Here is a 22,316-nt window from a genome sequence, read left to right as displayed (position 1 = left end):
TCATTATTTGTCATAAGATCACGGTCAATGAAAAAAAAATAAACACTAGTGAGTGCTGGTGTCTGCTATGCACCATACATTTGTTTACTTAATTGTTTCTTCATCCACTTACGTTGCTAGATCAAAAGGCTTAAGTTAAGCCTTAAGGCTGGATACTTAACAAACAAATGGCATTTATTTGACCGTAATTACAGGGGCTCTAAAGTCCAAATATCACGGCACAGGCATCTGGCACAGATCTCCTGCTGCTTCTCAACAGGGAGAGACATGGAGAAGGAAATAGCTTTGTGTAGAGAATCGTGAGTGCATGAGGCAACCCAGCTCCACAGTAACGTGTTCTATTGAGAACTAACCTAACTGTGTGAGAACTACAGCCATCTCTTCCTGGGTATCCCTCTTGGCCTAATCACCTCCTACTAGCTAAAATTTCCCATCTGCCACCTCTCCGGCTGGGGGCGGAGCTTAGTGATGAGCGTTTGCTTAGCCTTTACCTGGCCCTGGATTCAACTTCCTCCTCCTCCTACAAAAGGGAAAAAAATGTTCCCCGATATCTCTAGTGTCCAAAGAGTTTTGTCAACAATTATGTTTTTCTTTAGCTTATTAGTATGGTAGACGGTGTTTATTTAGAATATTGAACTCGCCTTGTACTTCTAGGCTAAAATCCACTTGGGCCTTGATCTGCCATTAGTTTCTTGCGAGTATTTGAATACATATTCATATAGGAAATTGGTCTGTAGTTTTGTTTTCTTGTACCAGCTTTACTAGGTCAGTATCTAAGAATCTTAATATTTTAAAACAAGTGGTGAAGTGTTTCTTTCTGTTCTGTTTCCTGGAGAAGATAAGGTAAATTTGGTGTTGTTTCTCTTTCAGATAATTGGTAGAATTTCCACTAAATCCACAAATAGCTATACGTTTCCCCTTTGGGTGAAAAAGTTATTGTCATGTTTCAAATCCAGTAATTTCCATAGGCTGTTTCCTATCAGGGTTATGATAATAAACAAACAACCACGTCTCACTCAATGGGAGTGAAGGGGACTAGATCATCCATGCAAGCCATCCATCCTGGCAGTGTGTGGAATGGAGGGTGGTACATAGACAGCTCAGAGATGGCGATGGTTAGAACCACATGGGGGTGTTGAGGGTGGATGTTGGTGAAGGAGCTGCTGTGATTTTGAGGCCTAGGGAGCAAGAGAGTGAAGCATCACCATGAATGTGCCTCTTAAGAGAGAGCAAGAGAGGCTTACTGTGGGGACCCATTGCACACAACCTGGAGGAAGAGCATCAGACAGAGCTCAGCATCTAGTCCTGTGAAGGGATACAAGCAAATGTCCTAATTGTGACAAGGAGCATTTACCAGCAGATGACAGCTGCATCTCAACAGAAGCAAGAGAGAGGTGGGGTGTCACCTGTTTTACTGCTGCCCAGAATTGTCTCAGGAGTGCTGATAGTTAGGGGCCTTATGGAAGCTCTCATGCGGAAAAATCCCATAAATCAAATGGATAGGAGTCAGAGCTAGGAACACAGTAGGAGACCTGGCAGTAACTGGAGCTTGGACTATCCAGTGTGCCTCCCTGCATGTCAGCAGTCACCTGCTGGGAAAGACAAGGCAAAAACATTTCAGAAGCAATGGTGCAGCACCTAGTATCCAAGGAGTGAACTTAAGAAATAAACTGGTGTTTACATCATAAGATTTTATCAAAGGTAAAACAGTTACTTAAGTGAAGGTTCAGTCCACTGTCTTGGAACAGGAAGCATCTACATGGCAAAGTTACTATCTTCAAACCTACCTTTGAAGTCTAATCTGTTAAGGTTATTTGAAGGGAAGTTTGGTGGTCATTCTTTGGTTTGTTAGATAATGTTACGTGTGTAAGCATAATTTTATGACACTAGTTGATTAAAATAAAAGAAGAGAGAAAATTCTGGATACATAGAGGCCTGCAAAGACGGTATCGTATTTCTATTTCCTTTTCCACATAAAACAGCATGTAGGAATATTCCCCTGTGGAGTAAGTGACATCTGCATAAGTTCACACTGGAATGAGTTCAGGGTGCTTCCTAGCGTCTCCTTCCCACCCTCAACTGCCAGGCTCCCTGGGATCTGCACAGATGGCAGCCTGAGAGCAGTGTTCATCAGCAGGAACATTTAGCTGTGGTGGTATCCAGATTTAACACATGTGAATTGGGTTAAGAGAGGACCTCTCCGTATTTGTTTCAAGTGTGTTTTAGAAGTAGTTAACTGACGCAATTTTGAGATCTGTCTTACGGATTACATGCTGAATAAACTGAGCTGTACCTTCTGAGAGTGTGTGCACAGATTTTGGTATGTCTTGCTTCACTAAAGTTGGCGGTCACAACTGGCTTCATTGGTTTCTTCTGTAAAGGAGAAGGGAATGATGAACTGAAGTCTGTGTCATGATGGTTTGCGGTCTGGGGATAAATTGAACTAATGGATATTTAAAGTAAATATCAGAAATATTTTGGGAAAATAAGGCTTGCAGTGGGGCAGTGGATGAGGGGAGACCTGGATTAAATAAGACTGTCTGTGAATGGACATTTTGTGAATCTCAGAGGCAGCATGTGGTGTTCACTACGGTGTTCTGCTTTTGTATATTTGCAATATTCTCTGATAACGTGATTTTAAAATAAATGAAAAAGGATTAGTAAGCAAAGCAAAATCTAAGGGAAAACTACCAATAAAAACAACTTTCTAATAAAGATACCTCAAAACACTAACGATAGACAACACCGACTACAGTCAGGGGATAAACTTATAGCCAGCCTTTGAGAACTACCTAATCCGTGTTTTTTCATTTTTTCAGTAAGGATGGGGATGATAAGAATCGGCCTGTGATCATTCACCGTGCCATCCTGGGTTCTGTGGAAAGGATGATAGCCATTCTCTCAGAGAACTATGGGGGAAAATGGTAAGTCCCATGGGAGGGAGTGATGGAGGACTCTCCTCTGAAATCCAGTCTGAACAGATTAAGTTCCTGCCTCATAATTAGCAAGTATCTACAAGCAAATGAAGGATTCTTGTTCTATTTGGCAGATTGGAAAACAGAAGATCGAAGGCAGGGTGACATAAAGCTGTACCATTGCCCTTTAAGGAGCAGGAACTCAAGGTGTTGCAGTGTTATCTTTTCACTCTTTCCAAGCCCACTGGTATCAATGTTGTCTGAAAAACACATCCATCTGATCCACACATGGCTCACAGCACTAGGGTAGACAAGCTGCCCCAGCAGCACAGGCCAGCAGGAAAGGAAATACTCCCATGTGCTATAGCTTGGAGTCCTCTCTTCCGGAAGGCAAGCTGGCCACAGGTCTGGTGAACAAGTACCATTCTAATCACAAGGCCAGATATATAGAAGTAATCAGACTGAAAATATAGAGACAGGTTTGGGGATGAGAAGTATTGATAACACCTACGAGCTATTGTGTTCGCTAGTTTTTTTTTTAATCAACTTAACCAAGCTTCCTAAAGGAGGCACCCTCAATTAATAAAATGCCTCCATAAGATCTGGCTGTAGGGCATTTTCTTAATTTGTGATTGATGGGGAAGCTATTGTTTCACTAGTGGCTGGTGGTTTGCACATCACTGTCCCTGGGTGTGCTATGTTAGTGCCAGTGGTGCCATGGTTGTTGTTGAGGCAATTGTCTCTAAGCACAGCTGTTAGTGATTCCAGCGATGCTGGCTCACTCCCACTCTTCTCTGCTAAGGAACTGTTCCATGGCACTGTTGGCAGAACAGAAGAAACCTACAACCAGTGATACCGTTTTCTAGGGAAATTGCTATCCTGTGGAATCAGCCTTGCATGATAGAAAGGGACCCAAAGCAATCAACTGCTCCAAGCTAGCTTGCTGCACCCCTGGATCAAGATTAGTCACTACTGACCAGACTTGAGGTCTCAGAAGAGGTGTAACAAGGTGGAACCCAGTGAGAGAGCAGTCATGTGGTGGAGTTTATGACTATCATTTAGTGGCCACTGTTCATGAGCCACTGATTGAGTCCTCTTTATGTGAACATTCAAAAAGTCCTCAAAAGTAAGGGCTTTCTGCTGGGCAATTTCCCCATCATAGTTTAGTAAGGGTTTCTATATCTATGATGAAAAACCATGACCAAAGCAACTAGGGGAGGAAAGAATTTATATTGCTTACACTGTTCATAGTAAAGGAAGTCAGAACAGGAACTCAAAAAGGGCAGGAACCTGGAGGTAGGAGCTGATGCAGAGGCCATGGGGGGGGGGTGCTGCTTACTAATTTTCCTCCCTTGGCTTGCTCAGTCTGCTTTCTTATAGAACCCAGGACCAGCAGCCCAGGGATGTGACCGCCCATTATGGGTTGGACCCTCTGCCATCAGTCACTAATTAAGAAAACACCTTACAGCCAGATCTTATGGAGGCATTTTCTCAGTTGAGGTTCCCTCCTTTCAGATAACTCTAGCTTGTGTCAAGTTGACCTAAAACTAGCCAGCACACCCGTCTTCTACCAGTGGTAATATCTTGCAGAATTGTGCAGTACATTACAACCAGGACATAAGCACTGATACTGCTAACCCTGTCTGGATGTTCCCGTTTTACATGTACTCCTGTCTGTGGTGTATTTAGTTCTGTAAGACTGTACCACATGTAAACATGAGATCATCACCACAGGCATGGTCCTGGAGTGCCATCCCCTGTAAGAACCATTCCTGCTTTGTCTTATGGACACATACGCTCTATTCCACCGCTGTCCAGTAATCCAGCAACCACGAGCCAGTGTGCAGCTTTCTGTGATTGGGTTTCTTTCCTCACTAGACTTCCCTTGAGAGTCATCTTCATTCTGTCAGTAGTTGGTTCACTGTGATTCCTGTTGGCATTCCAGAGTGTGGTCAACCATGTTTGACTATTCACCTGATGAAACACTTAATTGGGGTGTTTCCAGTTTGCAGCTGTTCTAAAGAAAGCCAACGTGGATGTCAGTGTGGAGGTGTTTCATGTGGACGCAAGGCACTCTGGGATACTCAGAAGTGCAAAACTGTGCCTGCACTCTTTTCTTATCAAAATTCCAAATTTCCTTTCCTCTCTGTTCTGATGCCTTCCGACTTGATAAAGTTTCACTTGCTTCTGTGCGGTTTTACCAGTACCACTGTCTCATAACTGTCCCCCCCAGAAAGCTTTGACTACTTTTAATCACACAAGTGGTCAGTTTGAAATGACTTTAAACATGTGTATTTTATATATTTTTCAGGCCTCTCTGGCTGTCTCCTCGCCAGGTAATGGTCATCCCTGTAGGTCCAGCTTGTGAAAATTATGCACTACAGGTAAGGTCATAGGTATCCACAGGACTTAATAGCTTGCCATGTACTCTGCATAGTCATTGACTTGAAACGTCATTTGTGCCTTAAGATAATGTCCTGCCAGCATGTTGGTAGCCACCTTTTCCTTCAGCAGTTGGGAGCAATGAATGGCTTATGTTTGTGGGGCTGTGTTAGAACTGTGTTCTTAATGTTTTCGAAAAATGGGTGTTTCCAAGCACCACACACTCCTTCCCACTTGTTTTTATTAGGGAAGAATACCTTATTAGCTGCAGTATCTAATAACAAATACGTATTACCTTACTTTCATGGGGAGAGGGTAGTAGTCTGGGAGTAGCTTAGCTGGTTCTATTTTTAAACATTTAAAAAATATATTTATTTGTTTGTGTATTTGGGCTTTTCTTTAAAAGAACAACAACAACAACAACAAAAGACAGGGCCTCTGTATGTAACCTTGACTAGCCTGGAACTCACAGATATCCCCCTGCCCCTGCCTTCTCTGAGTACTGGGATTAAAGGTATACACCACCATACCTGGCTCATTTATTTTCTACATATGAATGTTTTGTCTGCCTGTCTATATGCTGGTGTCTGAGGAGTTTAGAAGAGGGTACCCGATCTCCTGGAACTAGAGTCCGGGTTGATTTTGAGCCACCGTGTGTGCTAGAAAACAAACCCAGGCCCTTTGCAAGAGCAACGCATGCTCTTAACTGCTGAGCCATCTTGCCAGCCCCTAGCTGTTTGGTTCCAGCACGGCATCTCATGGTGATACAGCCTTTGGGCACAGGCGTCATTCCTGATGTCTTCACTGTGTGGGTTGCTTCTCATGCTGTTGGGAAGCCTCCAGAGCAGGGGATATGGAGAGAGTGACGTGACAGGCTCTGACACCTAGACTCAGTAGTAATAAGCCCTGCCTTCCATGCCTTTCTGACCAACTCTGAACAAAGTGGCAGGAGCTACACAGAGCTGTCAGTACCAGGAGACGGGAAACAGGGCTGCTGTGGAGTGTGGTACCATACACAATGTAATGACAGAAACACCCTACTTTCTTCTAGGTGTCCAAGGAATGCTTTGAAGAAGGCTTCATGGCCGATGTGGACTTAGATGACAGTTGTACACTAAATAAGAAAATACGGAATGCACAGCTGGCTCAGTATAATTTTATTTTGGGTAATTTAAGTTTATTTTTTCAATGCTTGGCTCAGGGAGTTACATAAGGGAAATAAAAATGAAGAATATGGTGTAACTATGTATCACAAGTTGACAATTGAATTGTGGTATGCAAGGCAGATCCCATAGCTCCACATGGAGTCTGTGGTGCAGCGTCACTGGCAACACTTAACATTCAAGCCCAAATGGAGACAAACACCAGGATTGTTTCTTCTGTGGAACTGGTTGATGCAAAACCCAGAGGCACCCCTTTGATTTTGTGAATCATGAATAATTAGGTACAAAAAAATAAAGGAAGGTTAACAAGAGAAACTGATATCAACATGCCTGGAGGTCTGATCTAGACACATCCCACAAGGAGAAAGGGTCTGTAGTGGAAAGAAAAAGGAAGTGTGGCCCAAGCCATTCTGTCAGCAGTTGATTGCTGATAAGGTGTGGTTTGTGGAAGGAAGTGAGATGTCTTAGTCAGGCTTTTTTTGTGTGTGGTAGAAACCTCAGATTAGCTTATTAGAAGGTACCAGGGTGACTGGTAATTGGAGAGGTTGAATTAATAGCCAAGCTATTGAGAGAGTGACCAGGAACTCCGCCTCACCAGGGCCTGGTCTCTGTTTGTTTACTGTTTTGCTCTGATCCTTTGGAATATCCTTAATTCCACTTATTTCTTCTTTCTGTATGGGAAGAAACACGGATAAAGTTTCCCACATCTTTTCATAGTATGACTTATGAGAGAGAACAAGCTCTCTCCCACATTATAGAAAATTCTGATTGGCTTGCTTGGATCCAGACACATGATATTTCCTTAGTCACTAAATAGGATAGGAAGAATCAGATGTCTGTTAAAAAAAAAAAAAGTTCCCTTCCAATTTGTGTTCCAAGACCACAATAGTGTGCTATAAATATCTGAAGTAGATAGTAGAGGGGCTTAGACACCATCCCTCCCCTCAAGCCACTGAACTATTGAAGGAAACCATCATGCTCATTAAGCTGAAATTTAGTAAGCAATATTGAGGAGAAGCTCGGGTGTTGTCAAATGACCATTAACTTATGGCAGGTAAATGATTCATTTTAAAAATGTTTATTTCTCTTTCATTTCTACAGTGGTTGGTGAAAAGGAAAAGATAGATAATACAGTAAATGTTCGAACAAGAAACAACAAAATTCATGGAGAAATATCAATAGCATCAGTCATTGAAAAATTGAAGGACCTCAAAAAATCACGGGCTCTAAATGCTGAGGAAGACTTCTGAAGGCTTCTCCTTGTGCATCTATATAACCTTAATTTGACCTCTGGAAATGTATTTTCTCTGTCACTTAAGATGTTAGTACTTCTAAGAACCCTAGGGCCACCTGTAGGGCTCTAATAAGTTCAACCTAAGAAGGAAAAGTGATTATTTGATATAAACAAAATTTTAATTCATTGTGTTCTGAAACTAAATCGGAGAAGCTGGAGAAATTCGCAAGATATCAAGACTCCAGAGACCTAAGTGGTAAAATGGTGTTCACTCAAAGAGGGGAACACTAGTAAGAATTATCAGAAATTATGCTTTGTTTCTTTCTCAAAAGATAAGCTTCCAGTCTGGGGGCTGTAGCTTTGTGACGAGAGCATCCGTGTTGCATGCATGAGGCCTGAGCTCCATCCCCAGCAGCCACTGCCTCTCACCCAACAACGACAGAAATACACTTTCAATAAAAGCCATGGTCCTTTTTGAACACGGAGGGGAGGTGTCTTATTTTCTAATACACATGCCTCAGGTATTTTTATGGCTGTTTTACTAAAGTTCACACTGAAACTCATGCCCAAAGTTGGAATTGTTACTTCATTTAGTCAGCAATCATAAGAGAAGTACTAATATTGTGTTAGTGGCAAAGGACCATGAAACCTCAAAGAGATTTGGTGGAATCTGTTATTTGCATTGTGGGTTAAGAGTTGCAGTTTTAATGCGTCCAATTCATAATTCCTTATTTATCTTTAGAAACACTAAAGTCTTAAATAAAATGCATCACATGGTGTTTCTAGAATCTCTGCAATGTATGTACCATCTTTGGACATGGGGTTGAATCGCTGCTTTTCTGGGGTGTTTCACTTGTTTGCTGAATCGTCTTTCTGATTTTTTTTTTTTTTTTAAATCGAGACTGGGTTTTACTATGTAATTCTGGCTGGCCTGGAACTCATAGAGATTTGCCTATCTGTGCCTCTGGACCGAATTTCTGATATTTTCAAAATATTTTTATTTTGTATGCATGGGTATTTGTCTGTCTGTCTGTTGTCTGTGTGCTGCAAGAGTGTCTAGTGCTTACAGAGGCCAGGAGAGGGTACCAGATCCCTGGAACAGTAGTTATGGATGGTTGTGAGCTGCATGTGGGTGCAGGAAATCGAATCTAGGTCCTCTGGATTCAGACTCAGCTCTTCAGACCCTGTATTTCTGATTTTAACTGAACGGATTACCTTACTGTCTTGACACCTAGTTAAAATAGCTTTATGCCAAAGAGAATTTAGTTACAGATTTATTTCACTAGGTGCGGTAGGATTCAAATTAGATCCAGAAAAGCATCTGCTTTGAAATATTATTTTCTTGATCATGAAGAGTGAAGGATCATAGATGAAACCAGTGTGCAAACTGTGACCATTTTAAAAACTAACATTTACTACAAGATTGTTGGGCGCCAACCACCACTTCGTGTACTCTTTCACTTATCAGATGTGCAAATGGAGGAACGGGGAATTTGGGGACCCCAAAGTGCATGTCAACAAAATACAGCAAGGGCCATATCAATAGCACGCTTCCTGAAGTATATGCGACGGAAACAAATGAGAGCCGTTCCCCCGCCTGAAGGTTGGTCTCTTGGCCTGGCTGAACTTGGACTCTGCTCCTACGTGAAAATTTCACACACTTGGCTCTTGTCTCAGGTTCTGACACCTGACCTGCTTTTCCTCAGTCTCAGAGGAACTTTAAAATCTGCGTGTTTTCCAACAGGCTGTAGCGAAACCTCAGGCAGGAGCCCTAGATTCCGGTGCGTGGGACTCCGCCCTCTTGGAGCTACTTCCCTTGCTGCAAGGGTCAGCGGAACTAAAACGGGCTAACCACTAAAATCGCATCACAACCGTCTCCCGGACTTCCAAGGGAAGGAGAGGGGAATCTCTTCAAAGGCAGTGAGGGCTGTTCTGGTCCGAGTTACTTCCTGCTGCTGCGGGTCCCCAGTTCCACTCACTGTCTCTGGCCAATAGCACTCGGAGAGCGGCGGCAGACAGACCACCCAACCTCCGAGCCGGGAAGCAAAGACGCCTCCGGCGGAACCCAGCAGCAGTGCGCCTGCGGGCCGCGCCTGGACACGCCCCCTTCGGCGCGCCCCCCACAGCCCCGCCTCCTGGCCCGGAAGTGCGCACGCGCACCGGCAAGATGGAGGCTGCGGCCGAGCCGCTGCGGTCTGTCCGCCACCTGTCCCGCGTGCTGCTCTTCCTGTCCCAGTGCTACATTCTGTCCGGCGACGGTGAGTTCAAGGCTGGGGGCTGCACCGAGCGAGCTGGTGTCAAGGAGGGTCCTCGGAGCCGCGGGAAGCCGGCGACCGACGCCGCACTGCGCTCCAGCCCGCCCGGAGAGCCCGTGTTCCCTGCGTCGGTAGCCCAGAACCCGAGTCGACCCGGTAGTTTCCGTTTCCTGAGCCATATCTGCCCAGTGCAGCCCCTACCTGTTAAGCACACAAACCAAGGGTATCCTATCCCAGGATATCCCTAATTCTAGGATCCTTAAATTTAGAGCATTCGCAGCCGCTGGCTAAGTCAATAAAGGATCCGGGCCCAACACACATATTCACAGTAGTTCCCAGGGCAGCAGGTACTAGACGTTTTCTATTCTAGTAAATGTACATATTTATATCGAGTAGTCACGCCCCCACCCCCTTTCTGTTTTCGATAAACATTTCTTTAGTATAGGAAGCCGCCTTTTGTTTTTGGCTGTTTGATGTGGTTTTGTTTAGATATGTAAATTAACTGCAGACAGCCGCTTTCAGTAGACAGTTTTGGTGTTTGATTCTTTTTTGAAATCTATGACTTACCTCTTCATCCAGCCCCACAGGACTCTTCATTTCTGTTTGATTTTTATTTTCCACTCTCTCTCAGTTCCTTAACCAGTGCTGTTTTCCCATGAGTTAAGAAAACAAAACAAACTAACAACAACAAAAAAAAAAAACCAAATCTACAATGCCTCCCTAATGTTATGTGATGCGCTGGGATAAGAAGGGCTGGATAGATACAGGAGTATAATCCGGGTGGGGTTGGCCTTTTGGGAGCTTGAGGAAATTACCCCTTTAGGACTTTTGTTCCCTCCTCTTTCCTGCCACTGTAGTCACCTTGATTTAAGGCCTTTTCAGCTTTGTGATTTGAACCTTCCAACACCAGGCCACATGGAGATAGGAACAGCAGGGGGAAATGGTACTTATGGAGTTGGCCACTTCATGCCAGTTTCAAGTATTCAGTTTTGCTAAATGTATGCTTGCTAGCTCTTTAGGCTCATCTTTTTGGAGTTCCATTATTTCAGGGACTTGGACTTGGAAACTGGCAGAGATATTTCATAGACTCTTACTTGGACATACATACTAATACCAGTATTTTCTAGAACTGGAGGCCTGAGGGTGTCAGTAGCTTCATTTTTCTATCAGTAAATTTTAGTGGAAAGGACATTGGGTTGGATTTGAAGAGCTCTGTGTTCTGGTTCCAGTTCTGTCAAATACGTCCTCTGGGATTTTGCATAGACTATGCCTTATCCAAGCTTTAGTTTGTCCACTGTGCTGATAGCCATTGGGTCTGACTTGGGCCCAGCCATTTCCCCGTGTTGTGTGTCACTGAGTACTTAGTAGTTTTCATGGCCGCTTGGGAAGCAGGAATGAAAGACTTTACTAATGTCACACTAGTTACCAGGTCACAGCTAGCTGGTGACAGAAACCCTCTTAGATTGCAGGCATCACTGACCCCAACTCCAAGCTGTTTGCATTCCAGCACATGTGTCATTGCTAATGATTGATCTCTCTTCCTTAGAAAATTGCCTTTCACTGTTCTTTTGATCACTATCCATAGAGAATCAGCTGTTCTCTCACCTCACAGAAAGTACGGAAATCCCTCCTTACATGATGAAGTGTCCAAGCAATGGTTTGTGTAGCAGACTTCCTGCAGATTGTATAGAATGTGCGACCAATGTCTCCTGCACTTATGGGAAGCCTGTCACGTTTGACTGCGCAGTGAAACCTTCTGTTACCTGTGTTGTAAGTATTGTAGTTTACTTTTCCCAACTGCATGCATTATGACGTTAAAAGTGTAGCTTATAGTGGTCAGATATATATCGTAATGATTTGATTGTGGTCTTTTATAACTGCACTGGAAAGTATTTTTAAATCTTGCATTTGGTTCTAGGAGTTTATCTCAGTGGTAGAGCATATGCTCAGTGTATGTATATGAGGCTCTGCCTTCAGCAACCCCTGACCCACTGCTAATGTTTTTTTTTTCCAAAAATGAAAATCTTGGGGTGAGAACATTCTGTGCAAGGATGAAGACCAGCGTTTGGGTCCCTAGCAGTAGTGTAAAACCTTAAGCATGGCTGCATGCATCTGTAATCCTAGTGCTGGAGAGGGCTTGCTGGCTAGTGATGGCTCAGTCAGTAAAGTGATTGCTTTACTGACTCAGGATCGGAATTTGAAACTCCCAAGTTCAATAGTGACCTATCAGGGAAGATGCCAGATGTCAACCTCTGTCCTCCACATGAAGGTACACAAATGAATGCAAATGCACGCGCGCACGCGTGCACACACATACACACACATACACACACATGAACACATACCACATACACACTGAAGTAAAACATGACTATAAGTAAAATCTTCCATTTCCTTCCGTATCAGGTTAGTCCTGTTTTGGTTATAATGTCAGTAGACAGGCTGGTTGTTGTTGAGCGGCAGTGTTACTCACTGGGGTTTGAAGATGTCAGTTTGCTAGCCTAAGTCCCTCGTGAACTTCTGGGTTCTCAGTCGTGAGAATTGGGGTGCAGAGGGGATGGTAATGTCTCTTTGCCACAGATGAACTTGCAAAGGGATCAGCTTTGTCAGTGGTGGTAGAGGCCAGTGTCCCCCTGGGGACCTCCCACTTAGATAAAGCTGGATCCATAACTAGGCCAGAGAGAAGAGTCTCAGGAGAAGTCAGAGTGAAGCAGAGTTGAGAGAGAAAGCCGGAAGAAAAGGACAGTACACACTCCCAAGACAAGGCTGTTTGTCTCTTCAGAGTTGCGCTTTGGCGCCTTCACAGTGACTATGAACATGATTCTGTAACTTTCTTAAGTTAACAAGCTGTAAAAGCTGTAATTTACAACAAGATTTAAAGATTCCTCTGATTTAAATGTTAATGCAACTTATGATCTGGTTTACTTAGTTTTCTTAAATTTAGCCTTCAAAATGAAAGTGTGCAGTTGTCTCCTGGAATATGCTGTTCAGAGCTATGGAATCCTAATACAGAAGCAGTCAAGGCTCCAGACATTTTGACCCTGAGCACTCTGTCTTGTCTTTAGGGAAGGAAACCTCGCTTCTATGGGCAGATTCAGCTGTATGAGTTGACTTGAGATTTTTGACTGTCGGCTAGCAGGAACTATAAACTAGCTTCCAGGGTAAGGGACTTCGTTCCCTTCCCATGTCCTCATAGATTGTTCTTCTTTCTATTCAGTCTCATTCTTCCCGGTGGAAAGATGGGTTCAGTAAATGTGTGGGATACCTGGTAGCTCTCTGGAAATATAAGGGAGTGAACCTTCCGGGTAGATGGAAGGGTCAGGTGATTGCCTTTGTTGAGAGACACTGAGCTCTGGCCCCATTCTGGCACTTCTGTAAGCAAAGCACACAGCCTCGCCTCAGTTCTAAATTGTTCTCACTCTTTCCTGACTCGGTCGGGTTACTTTACTCCGTGAGCACTTACCACATCAACCACAATGCAGTCCACCTGAGAGCCCCCTGATGGCAGTACTCAGAACTCTGCATGTCTTGTGGGTCCTCTGAGCCCTGAGGCAGAATGAGGTAGAAAGAACACATCTCCCCCTCCTCCTCCTTTTTCTTTTTTTCTTCAAAATTTTAAGAGTATGGGTGTTTTGTCTGCATGTATCTGCCACATACATGTGGTGCCCCTGGTGGCCAGAAGAGGGCATCTAACCAGATCTCCCTAGAACTGGAGCTCGAGGTAGTTGTGAGTCTGCAGAGCCACCATGAGGGTTCTGGGAATGAAACGTGGGTTTGTCGGCTCTTAGTGGGGGAGGTCCTTTTTTAGTTTAAAAAAAAAATGTTTTTCTTATAATATACTCTGATCATGCTTCCCCCTATCTCAGATGTTCCCACCTCTCTACCCACCCAGCTCACACCCTTTTTTCTCTCTTAAACAAAAGCCCGAGGAACACACACAGACACACACACACACGCAACTGGAAACTAGACTATAAGCAAAAGACCAATAGGATAAGAAAAAAAAATGCCCAAACAAAGCTATTGAGACAGAATTCTAGAGAAATACTCTTGAGTTCATTTTGTGCTGGCCATCATCTGTTCCTGGGCATGCAACCTGCCCTGAAGTGTAGTTACCATACCCAAGGAGACTTGACTAGAGAAGACCAGTTTTTCCTTGGCAGATGGGTACCAGTTGCAGATAGTTTTTTGGTTAGGGGTGGGAGCCCTTGTCCTCTCCCCACTCTCAGTACTGGGACCCTACCTGAAGTCAGTTCTTAACCACTCAGCCTTTTCTCCAGCCCCCCTTTTATATATTGTAAAAATATCAATACTCATTATTAAAAAGCTAACAAAAGTCACCGTGAAATACCACTCTGAAACACCCCTTTGGTTTTTTGACACACAGTTTCTCTTTGCAGCTTTGGCTGTCCTGAAACTCCCTACATAGACCAGACTGGCCTCAAACTCAGAGCTCCACTGGCCTCTGCCTTCCAGGTGTTAAGATTAAAGGTGTGCACCGCCATGCCCAGTCCATAGCTGTTTTTCTTGGGGTAGACTATATAGATTTCCTTTCCCTTGATGCTACTTATGAACTTGCTTCCTTTATGTACTGCTAGGTCCTAAATATAAGTGTTTTAGAAATTTGGGTTTCTTGATATCATAACAAGCTGCCATATTGTAGGTGATTGACTTTGTGCTTTGGTCCTTAAGGATCAAGACCTCAAACCCCAGAGGAACTTCGTCATCAACATGACGTGCAGGTTTTGCTGGCAGCTTCCTGAAACAGACTATGAGTGTTCCAATTCCACCACCTGCATGACTGTGGCCTGCCCTCGGCAGCGCTATTTTGCCAACTGCACCGTGCGCGACCACATCCATTGCTTGGGTAAGGAAGAGTGTGAGGGAGCTGTGAGAAAATCGTCTTTCCTGAGCTCACTCAAGAGCCCTTAACCAGAAACTTGAGAACTAAATTTATTGAGTTGTAATCAGCAGTTCCTCAAATAAATCAGTTCTCAGAACAAGGTTGACAAACGGAAAGAGAAAGCAGGCGAGCCTCAGTTCTCTAAACTTTCACCATCATCTGTGACAAAACAAGAAAACTACCTCAGTCTAGAGCAGAAGTGGGGCCTCCCTCAGATTAGCTTCCGGCCAGTAGTACTGATGGCATTGTACCCACCTGAGGGCATCGCTTGCTTTCCTCCCCTCACTGTCTTCACAGAAGTGACTCATCCTCTGAACTCTGTTCTCTGCTTCCTTTCAGGAAGAAATCTGCCCCATAGCTTTGTCTTCTAGAATGGCTGTCTTCATTAATGTTCCCAGCGTGTACATGCTGTACACACTGCTCTTGAGAACCCCGCTCTTCTCTGGCACTTACTGTCTTTTTATGTTGCGTATAGCAACCTTCAGTAGCCCTAAGGCCCTTTCTCAAGCTGTGAACTCTGCCTTCTTTGGAAGATCTCTGATGATGAGTTGGGGTGGGGATGGGGGGAGTGAGGGAGAGAGGGGCTGGGGTTGGAAGTGTGTGCTGGCATTTATGGAGGCATGAAATTAGGGCCTTCCTTGATCTCATACTGAACCCAGAGCTCACCTGTTCAGCTCTAGCTAGTCAGCTGGCCTGGGAGGCTTCCCTGTCCCTGCCTCCTCAGTGCTTGGATTGCATGTCTGCCCAGTTTCTCCATAACATCTGGAGATCCAAACTGGTTCTCATGTGTGCATGCTAAGTGCTTATCCATCAGGCCTTTTCTCCAGTCAGAACACAGAGTCAAGAAGCTAAGTTATTTTCAGAACCAGCTCTGTTATGTGTTTTTATTTTTTCTCATTATGGGATCATAAAGATAAAAGGCATTTTTTTAAAATAAAAAAACCAAATTTGGCTTTTTGTTTTTAGGTCTATAATCCTTCTGGAGTTCATTTTTGGTAGATGATACAAGGTGGACTCAGTTTTTTATCTCTTTCCATGTGGCTAGCCCTAAGTTAACAATGTAAGCACTACATCGATACATAGAGATAGCAAAGAGTTTCGTGGGGCAGTGGGCTGTGCTCGACCAGGCACCCAACTGCCTTTTGTGAGAAGCAGCTGGGTACCTGGTAGAGCACAGGCCTCAAACCCCACAGAGTTTGTTTTACACTCTTCACTGTGGTAAATGCTTTTGTAAAGAGAGATAACTTTTAAATTCCAAATTCCAAGGCCATTGTTTATAAGTGAGTCTGAGAATATTTTATGTTGCCGGAGTTTCAGCGTAAAATGTTCTTTTTTGGTTTTGGAAGGCAACCGGACTTTCCCTAAGCTGCTGTACTGCAACTGGACCGGCGGCTACAAGTGGTCGACGGCCCTGGCTCTCAGGTACACTCGGCCCTGCTGAGTTAGATGCTCCTGGGGTTCTCTGGGTCAGTGGGAGCTTCCAGCACTGTGCTCAGCCAGGCTTGTCTCCGTCTCACCTCCCGCTTACGTTAGGTAGGTGCTAAGAGACAGACGTGGCAGAGAGATGGAACTCTGGAACTGAGCTGTGCTAGCTTCTCCTCCGAGATGTGATTGACATGCTGGAATTACTGTTAATGCATTGTTAGAAACAGCCAGTTTCACACCCAAACCCACCTGAATCACTAAAATACTGTTTAAAACAGCCTAATAATGAATATTTTAAGTAATTTATTACAGAGAATAATGTGCTCACTGAAAATTAGGAAAAATTAAAATTAAAAAAATTAATTTAAACATTTTTGTTTTGCTCTGTTGTGTGTGTGTGTGTGTGTCTGTCTGTCTGTCTGTACAGCACACATGTGGAGGCCAGAGGACAATTTTGCCTTCTGCTTGGGTTCTTGGGATGAAACCCAGTCACCAGGTTTTGATGCAAGCACCTACTGAGCCATCTCGCTGGCCCAAGAAAAACATTTTAAATTACCTATAATTGTGCTGTCTAATTGTATACCTGTAACTCTAACATAAAAACGAGTGTTGAACCACAAGCATGTCCAGCACCCACTGTGGCAGTGCTGGGTCCCAGTGATGGCCACAGGCTGGGCAAGCTTCAGGTGCAGTCAGGTCGTTAGGTGATTAATAATAGAGCCTCTGGCCCCCACTGTCACACACATACACTGTATACTACATGCACAAAAGGAAAGAAAATGCACTTAAGGATTATTAAACTTTCCAGCAGTGTCTAAAAGAATCATACCTGCTCTTGGAGTGAAAGGAGAAACTGGGAGGGACTCCAGTCAAACGAAGTTGAATATTAGACTATTTACAGCTGAAGTCTTAGCTCTGGGGCCTGCTGTGGGTGACGCTGGGGTAGGGCTGCTCATCTGATTAATGTTGACCTTTGGGGCCAAATTCTTTGTCTTAAGGCTGTCCTGTATTGGAATGCCTAGTGGCATCCTGACCTACTGCTAATTGTCAGGGCTCCCGGTTTTGATAGAATCTCTCTGGATCTTGCCAAAGCTCCCCTTAGTGGCAACATTGCTTCTGTAGTAGGTTCTAGGCTTAAGGAAAGAGAAGGATCCTTCCTGGGAAAGGGGATAATTGAAAAATAAAAGAGGAACCCACGGCAGAAACTCATCTGTGACAAATCAAGTCCAGTAGCTGGTCATATGTGGGCTTTGTCTGCAGTGATTCAAATGGAAACTAGTAACTGACCTTCAGATCTCTCTGTTTTTCATCTTGTTTCTTGAGATAGGTTCTTACCGTGTAGTTCTGGCTGGCCGGGAACTTACTAGGTAGTCCAGACTGGCCACAAACTCACAACAGCGGTACCTCAGCCTCAGTGCTGGGATTACAGGTGTGGGCCACTAGGCCTACTGAACCAGCCAACCAGATCTCTAAATTTAAAATAATTTTAGTCTCACAGAAAACTGCAAAAGAGATAGAGTTCCCATGGCAACCTTCTCATGGACCCTTACATTGTCAACATTTTACATCACACACTGTGCTGAACAACTGACTGGAAATATGAAAGCTTTTTTGTCGAAGCTCAACATGGGTTATTCAGAATGCTCACTCTAAGGAGGTGTCTGTGGTTTGTTCCAAAATGCTGTTGGTTCCATGGCCCCCTCAGATACCAAAATCCCTGGACACTCAAGTCCCTTTTATCAAATAGTGTAATGCTTGTGCACAGCATACAGACATCGCATCCCTTCACCTTCCGTCATCCCGACCCAGCTTATGCGCTCCAGTGTAAACTCTGTGTGAATGCTTGTCACTTGTTGAGGTAAAGGGAAAAGTTGTACCTGTCCAGTATAGATGCCTTTTCTCTCAAGTGCTGTGTTCAGCTGGCTGAGATGCAGAACCTTCCTTTGGATACTGAGGGCTGACTGCTCTGCTCTGGGGTGGGGTAGGACACCAACAGAGTCGGCCGCAGTGGGTACTTGTTGGAGCCGGTGCTCAGGCTCCTCCCCTGTGCACTGTGATGCTTGATTTGAGCTTTTTCATTATTTCCCAGTAGTTTTTGATCTTAGAATTAAAGAAACTTTTAAGAATCACTCACAGTGCTAAAGTTTAGAGAGAAGTACCTAAGATTAGGTGACTTGATCTAGGTCCGCCAGGTATGGCAAGTGCTCAAGACTCAGTTCCTGCCTCCACACCAGCACTCTGCAAGCTGGGTCCCTCAGTGAGGGTCATTTCTGAAACAAAAAATGTTGGGTTTCCAGATAGCCAAAAAATGATGTTTTCTAATTCTCCCCTGCATCCAAGAATCAAACCCAGGCCTCACACATGCTAAGTCCTTGTTTATCTTCTTGCCTGTGGTTGCTTGGTGTGTAGTTATGGGGGTTCCATCCTCTTAAACCCTTTCCTACCGTGGAGGAAACTACGTTCTGCTCTTCTTTTGCAGTATCACCCTTGGGGGCTTTGGAGCCGATCGCTTCTACCTGGGCCAGTGGCGTGAAGGTCTCGGCAAGCTCTTCAGCTTTGGTGGCCTGGGAATATGGACCCTAATCGATGTCTTGCTGATTGGAGTTGGCTATGTGGGACCAGCGGATGGCTCTTTGTACATTTAGCTGTGGTTATGTGCTTCAGAGAGCAGTGTGTAGAGTCCTTCGTGGGGAGATGGACATGGTGTAAGAGGGGTATTTATGTTTTTAATGTACAGCATCTGTACTTGGCTTGCCTTGATGAAGGTAAAATAAAGAAATGGAACACTGAACCACAACAACCTAGAACTTTTTATTTGCCTGAAATCTGTGGGGGGGGGGGGGGCCGGGGGGGGTGAAGTTAAACTTAAAGCCAAAAAAAAAAGGCAGAAAGGCCTGAGTGTTACTTTATCCCCCACCTTCAAGTCCTTCAGCTTCAGCCATGGGGGATGGGCAGTTACTCTGTAGCAGGATAGCTTCCTGCTACTGTTACACTGTATTCACAGTGGAGCTCAGTGATTGGGCAGTAGAAGAGGAGGTGGAGCTGGGAGAAGAAAAGAGGAATGGGAGGAGAGGGAAGGAGACTAGCAACCATGGAGGAGGACAGATGGATGACTGGAGAGCAGTCCTGGGTAGCAACCTATCAAAAGGTTAGAGATTGGATAGCAGTTCTAACTGTGGGCATCTTGTTATTTGAGCATTTCCAACCAAATATATTAATCTATTGGATAATCTTTAAGCATTAAGAGTCTTCATTCGATCAGGTACAGTGAGGATGGTGGGTGTTGTCTAGGGCTCAGCCGAGCTTTGTGGGGACAGCGTGGTGCCTTGGCAGAGCCAGCCACCACACTGGCATCTCATGGGTCTAGCTGTGGCACGCCTGGCCTCTGGCTGCCTCTGACCACTTCTTGTGCAAACATGGTGGCCAGAGCTAAGCAGGGCTTACCCACTGATTAGTTAGATGGCCCAGGCCGTGGCTTTTCTCAGACACTTCCTGTTACAATTCTCCCTGCTAAAGTTACTCCATAGACTTCCACTATCTGTAAGCTGTGAATGTAACGCCTTCATAGTATGATCTGTCTCAAAGGAGATACAGTTTTATGTAGAGTTTGCCAGTGGCTTCTGTGAGTGATGTAAACAGTTCCAAGAGTTAGGCCTGTCACTGGACCACCTTTCCCTCAGTCTCTTCTCCATTTTTGTCCTTGCAATTCTTTTAGAACAATTCTGGGTCAGTTTTTGACAGTGGGATGGTAACCCCATCCCTCCAATTTATGCCCTGTCTTTTTTTCTGGAAGTCGATTCTGTGACTTCCCTCTCCCCACTGTAAAGCATTTCATCTAACCCTTTGAGTCCTGAGAGTGTCTCACCTCCCAGATCTCTGATACATTCTAGAGGGGCCCCCGCCCCCGCCCCTGCCCCAGGGTTTCATATTTCCTTTCATTCTGCTGGCTCTCAGAGCTTCTCTTCTCTCATGTCTCCCCTAACCCCATACCTGATCATGTTCCCTTTTTCCCCTCCCCTCCCTCTCTCCCACCCAGGTCCCTCCCTTCCTCTGCCTCCCGGGATTGTTTTCTTCTCCCTTCCCAAGTAGGATTGAAACATCATATGTTATGGTGGGGCATCTTTTGGGTATATGCCCAAGAGTGGTATAACTGGGTCTTCAGGTAGAACTATTTCCAATTTTCTGAGGAACCTCCAGATTGATTTCCAGAGTGGTTGTATCAGTTTGCAGTCCCATCAGCAATGGAGGAGTGTTGCTCTTTCTCCACATCCTTGCCAACATGTGTTGTCACCTGAGTTTTTGATTTTAGCCATTTTGATTGGTGTAAGGTGGAATCTCAGTCATTCTAATTTGCATTTCCCTGATCACTAAAGACTGAACATTTAAGTGCTGTTTGTCTATTTGAGATTCCACTGTTGTGAATTCTCTGTTTAGCTCTATCTCCCATTTTTTGATTGGACTGTTCGTTTTTTTATGGAGGTTAGCTTCTTGAGTTCTTTATTTATTTTGGATATTAGCCCTCTATCAGATGTGGGGTTAGTGAAGATTTTTTTTTCCCAATCTGTAGGTTGCAGGTTTGTCCTATTGACTATGTCCTTTGCCTTACAGAATCTTGTCAGTTTCATGAGGTCCCATTTATCAATTCTTGATCTTAGATCCTGAGCCATTGAAGTTCTGTTTAGCAAATTGCCCCCCTCTACCCCACCCCCATGCCAATGAGTTTGAGGCTCTTTCCCACTTTCTCTTCTGTTAGATTCAGGGTATCAGGTTTTATGTTGAGGTCCTTGATCTACTTGGACTTGATCTTTATGCAAGGTGACAAATATGGATCTATTTTCATTTTTCTACATACAGACTGCCAGTTAGACTAGCACCATTTATTGAAGATGCTTTCTTTTTTCCATTCTTTTTGGCTTTTTTGTCAAAGAGCAAGTGTCTGTAAGTGTGTGGTTTTATTTCTGGGTCTTCAGTTCTATTCCATTGATCAATATGTCTGTCTCTGTACCAATACCATGCAGTTTTTATCACTATTGCTCTGTAATACAGCTTGAGGTCAAGGATAGTGATTTCCCTGGAAGTTCTTTTATCGTTAAGATTTGTTTTGTATCATAAAGAAATGGATATTGTTTTGTATCCTAAAGAAATGGATATAGCCAGGAGCAGTTCCAGTTCTGGTCACTAGGAGGCGCATCCCCCTTACGTTCCAATGCTGTTTCCTGACTGCCAAGCTGGAGTTTCAGCAGTGCTTCCTGCTGTGTGGGCTTTTCTAAGAGTCTGCTTACTTCTCTTATCTGTGAGACTTGGTTAAGCAGGTGTTTTTGTAGAGAGTAACTTTTTATATTCTTCTGCAAGAAGCTAACCCCTTCTGCCAACTCTTGTCTTCCTCCCCTTCCTTAGCTCCGTGAACAAGGCTGTAAGCGTTCCCTTTTGAATGGCTGAGATGGAGGGAGGGAAGTGGCTCTGGGCTCTTGCTGACTTAAACATGATAGTGAAAGAAACAACTAGTAACTTGCTGGTCATCCTTGTGGCCTCCAGATCTCAGATAAGCAGCAGTTTTTAAAGCTGGGGACGTCAACACTCAGAGTCCAGTCCATAAAAGGGGTCCTGAGTGAACTTATGCCTGAAATACTAAAACGTTTACAGGAAAGGGGAAGCTTTTTGGAGGCAGTAGGGCATTAGCCAGTGGTGTGCTCAGAAGCTTACATGCTGGGCTCTGAGACAGAACCTTTCAAATACAGTTTAAACAAATTCATAAACAATGAGTCTTGAAACACAGTGATGAACTAACTCATGCATGACCCCTGAAGGAACCCACAGAAAGAACCATACTTGCAGAAGCTACCAGAGAAGGCACCATGCATTACAGACCCCTGGGACCCTGCTGGCAACAAGGTGCTGGGTTTGGGTTTGACTTTCAGGTTCTTCTGTGCTCACTGGGCTGGAGCTTGCTCATGGTTTATACAGTTAGAGGTCTGGGAAGTTGAATATCCGAGTGTTGCTGGAGTTGGGGATACTGAGTGAGGCTACTGAGACCCGTTT

General features: G+C 44.4%; 2 protein-coding genes across 4 annotated transcripts in view; both read left to right on the top strand.

Annotated features, from left to right (window-relative positions):
* The window catches only part of Tarsl2 (threonyl-tRNA synthetase like 2), a 50,492-nt gene extending 42,313 nt beyond the window's left edge, over window positions 1-8,179 (top strand). The window contains exons 16-19 of the mRNA XM_028776711.1: window positions 2,820-2,924; window positions 5,227-5,299; window positions 6,349-6,463; window positions 7,562-8,179. Coding sequence (XP_028632544.1) covers window positions 2,820-2,924; window positions 5,227-5,299; window positions 6,349-6,463; window positions 7,562-7,710 — 442 coding nt within the window. The 3' untranslated portion in view covers window positions 7,711-8,179. The remainder of the gene's footprint in view (window positions 1-2,819; window positions 2,925-5,226; window positions 5,300-6,348; window positions 6,464-7,561) is intronic.
* A 1,629-nt stretch (window positions 8,180-9,808) lies between these two features.
* Tm2d3 (TM2 domain containing 3) lies at window positions 9,809-19,074 on the top strand. Of its 3 annotated transcripts, XM_028776722.1 has the most exons (6): window positions 9,847-9,952; window positions 10,204-10,296; window positions 11,535-11,719; window positions 14,642-14,816; window positions 16,199-16,274; window positions 18,757-19,074. In XM_028776722.1, the coding sequence occupies exons 1-6, from the start codon at window positions 9,862-9,864 to the stop codon at window positions 18,920-18,922; spliced, it is 786 nt and encodes a 261-aa protein (XP_028632555.1). In that variant the 5' UTR covers window positions 9,847-9,861; the 3' UTR covers window positions 18,923-19,074. The 3 variants fall into 3 exon arrangements, with proteins under 3 accessions (XP_028632553.1, XP_028632554.1, XP_028632555.1); XM_028776720.1 differs by lacking the exon at window positions 10,204-10,296 and having other exon boundaries at window positions 9,809-9,952; XM_028776721.1 differs by lacking the exon at window positions 10,204-10,296 and having other exon boundaries at window positions 9,829-9,952; window positions 11,562-11,719; window positions 18,757-18,922.
* The last annotated feature ends 3,242 nt before the right edge of the window (window positions 19,075-22,316 follow it).

This window comes from Grammomys surdaster, unplaced genomic scaffold (assembly GCF_004785775.1).
Source record: "Grammomys surdaster isolate TR1022 unplaced genomic scaffold, NIH_TR_1.0 271, whole genome shotgun sequence".
Classification (NCBI taxonomy): domain Eukaryota; kingdom Metazoa; phylum Chordata; class Mammalia; order Rodentia; family Muridae; genus Grammomys; species Grammomys surdaster.
The sequence above is the reverse complement of the archived record's forward strand: the minus strand, read 5'-3'. Positions and strand labels throughout refer to the sequence as shown.

Excerpts from the sequence above, each read along its gene's own strand:
- Tm2d3 (XM_028776722.1), top strand. The coding sequence starts at position 9,862 with ATGGAGGCTGCGGCCGAGCCGCTGCGGTCTGTCCGCCACCTGTCCCGC. Across the intron at positions 11,720-14,641 it reads AACCTTCTGTTACCTGTGTT|GATCAAGACCTCAAACCCCA; the intron begins GTAAGTATTGTA and ends TTGGTCCTTAAG. Across the intron at positions 14,817-16,198 it reads CGACCACATCCATTGCTTGG|GCAACCGGACTTTCCCTAAG; the intron begins GTAAGGAAGAGT and ends TGGTTTTGGAAG.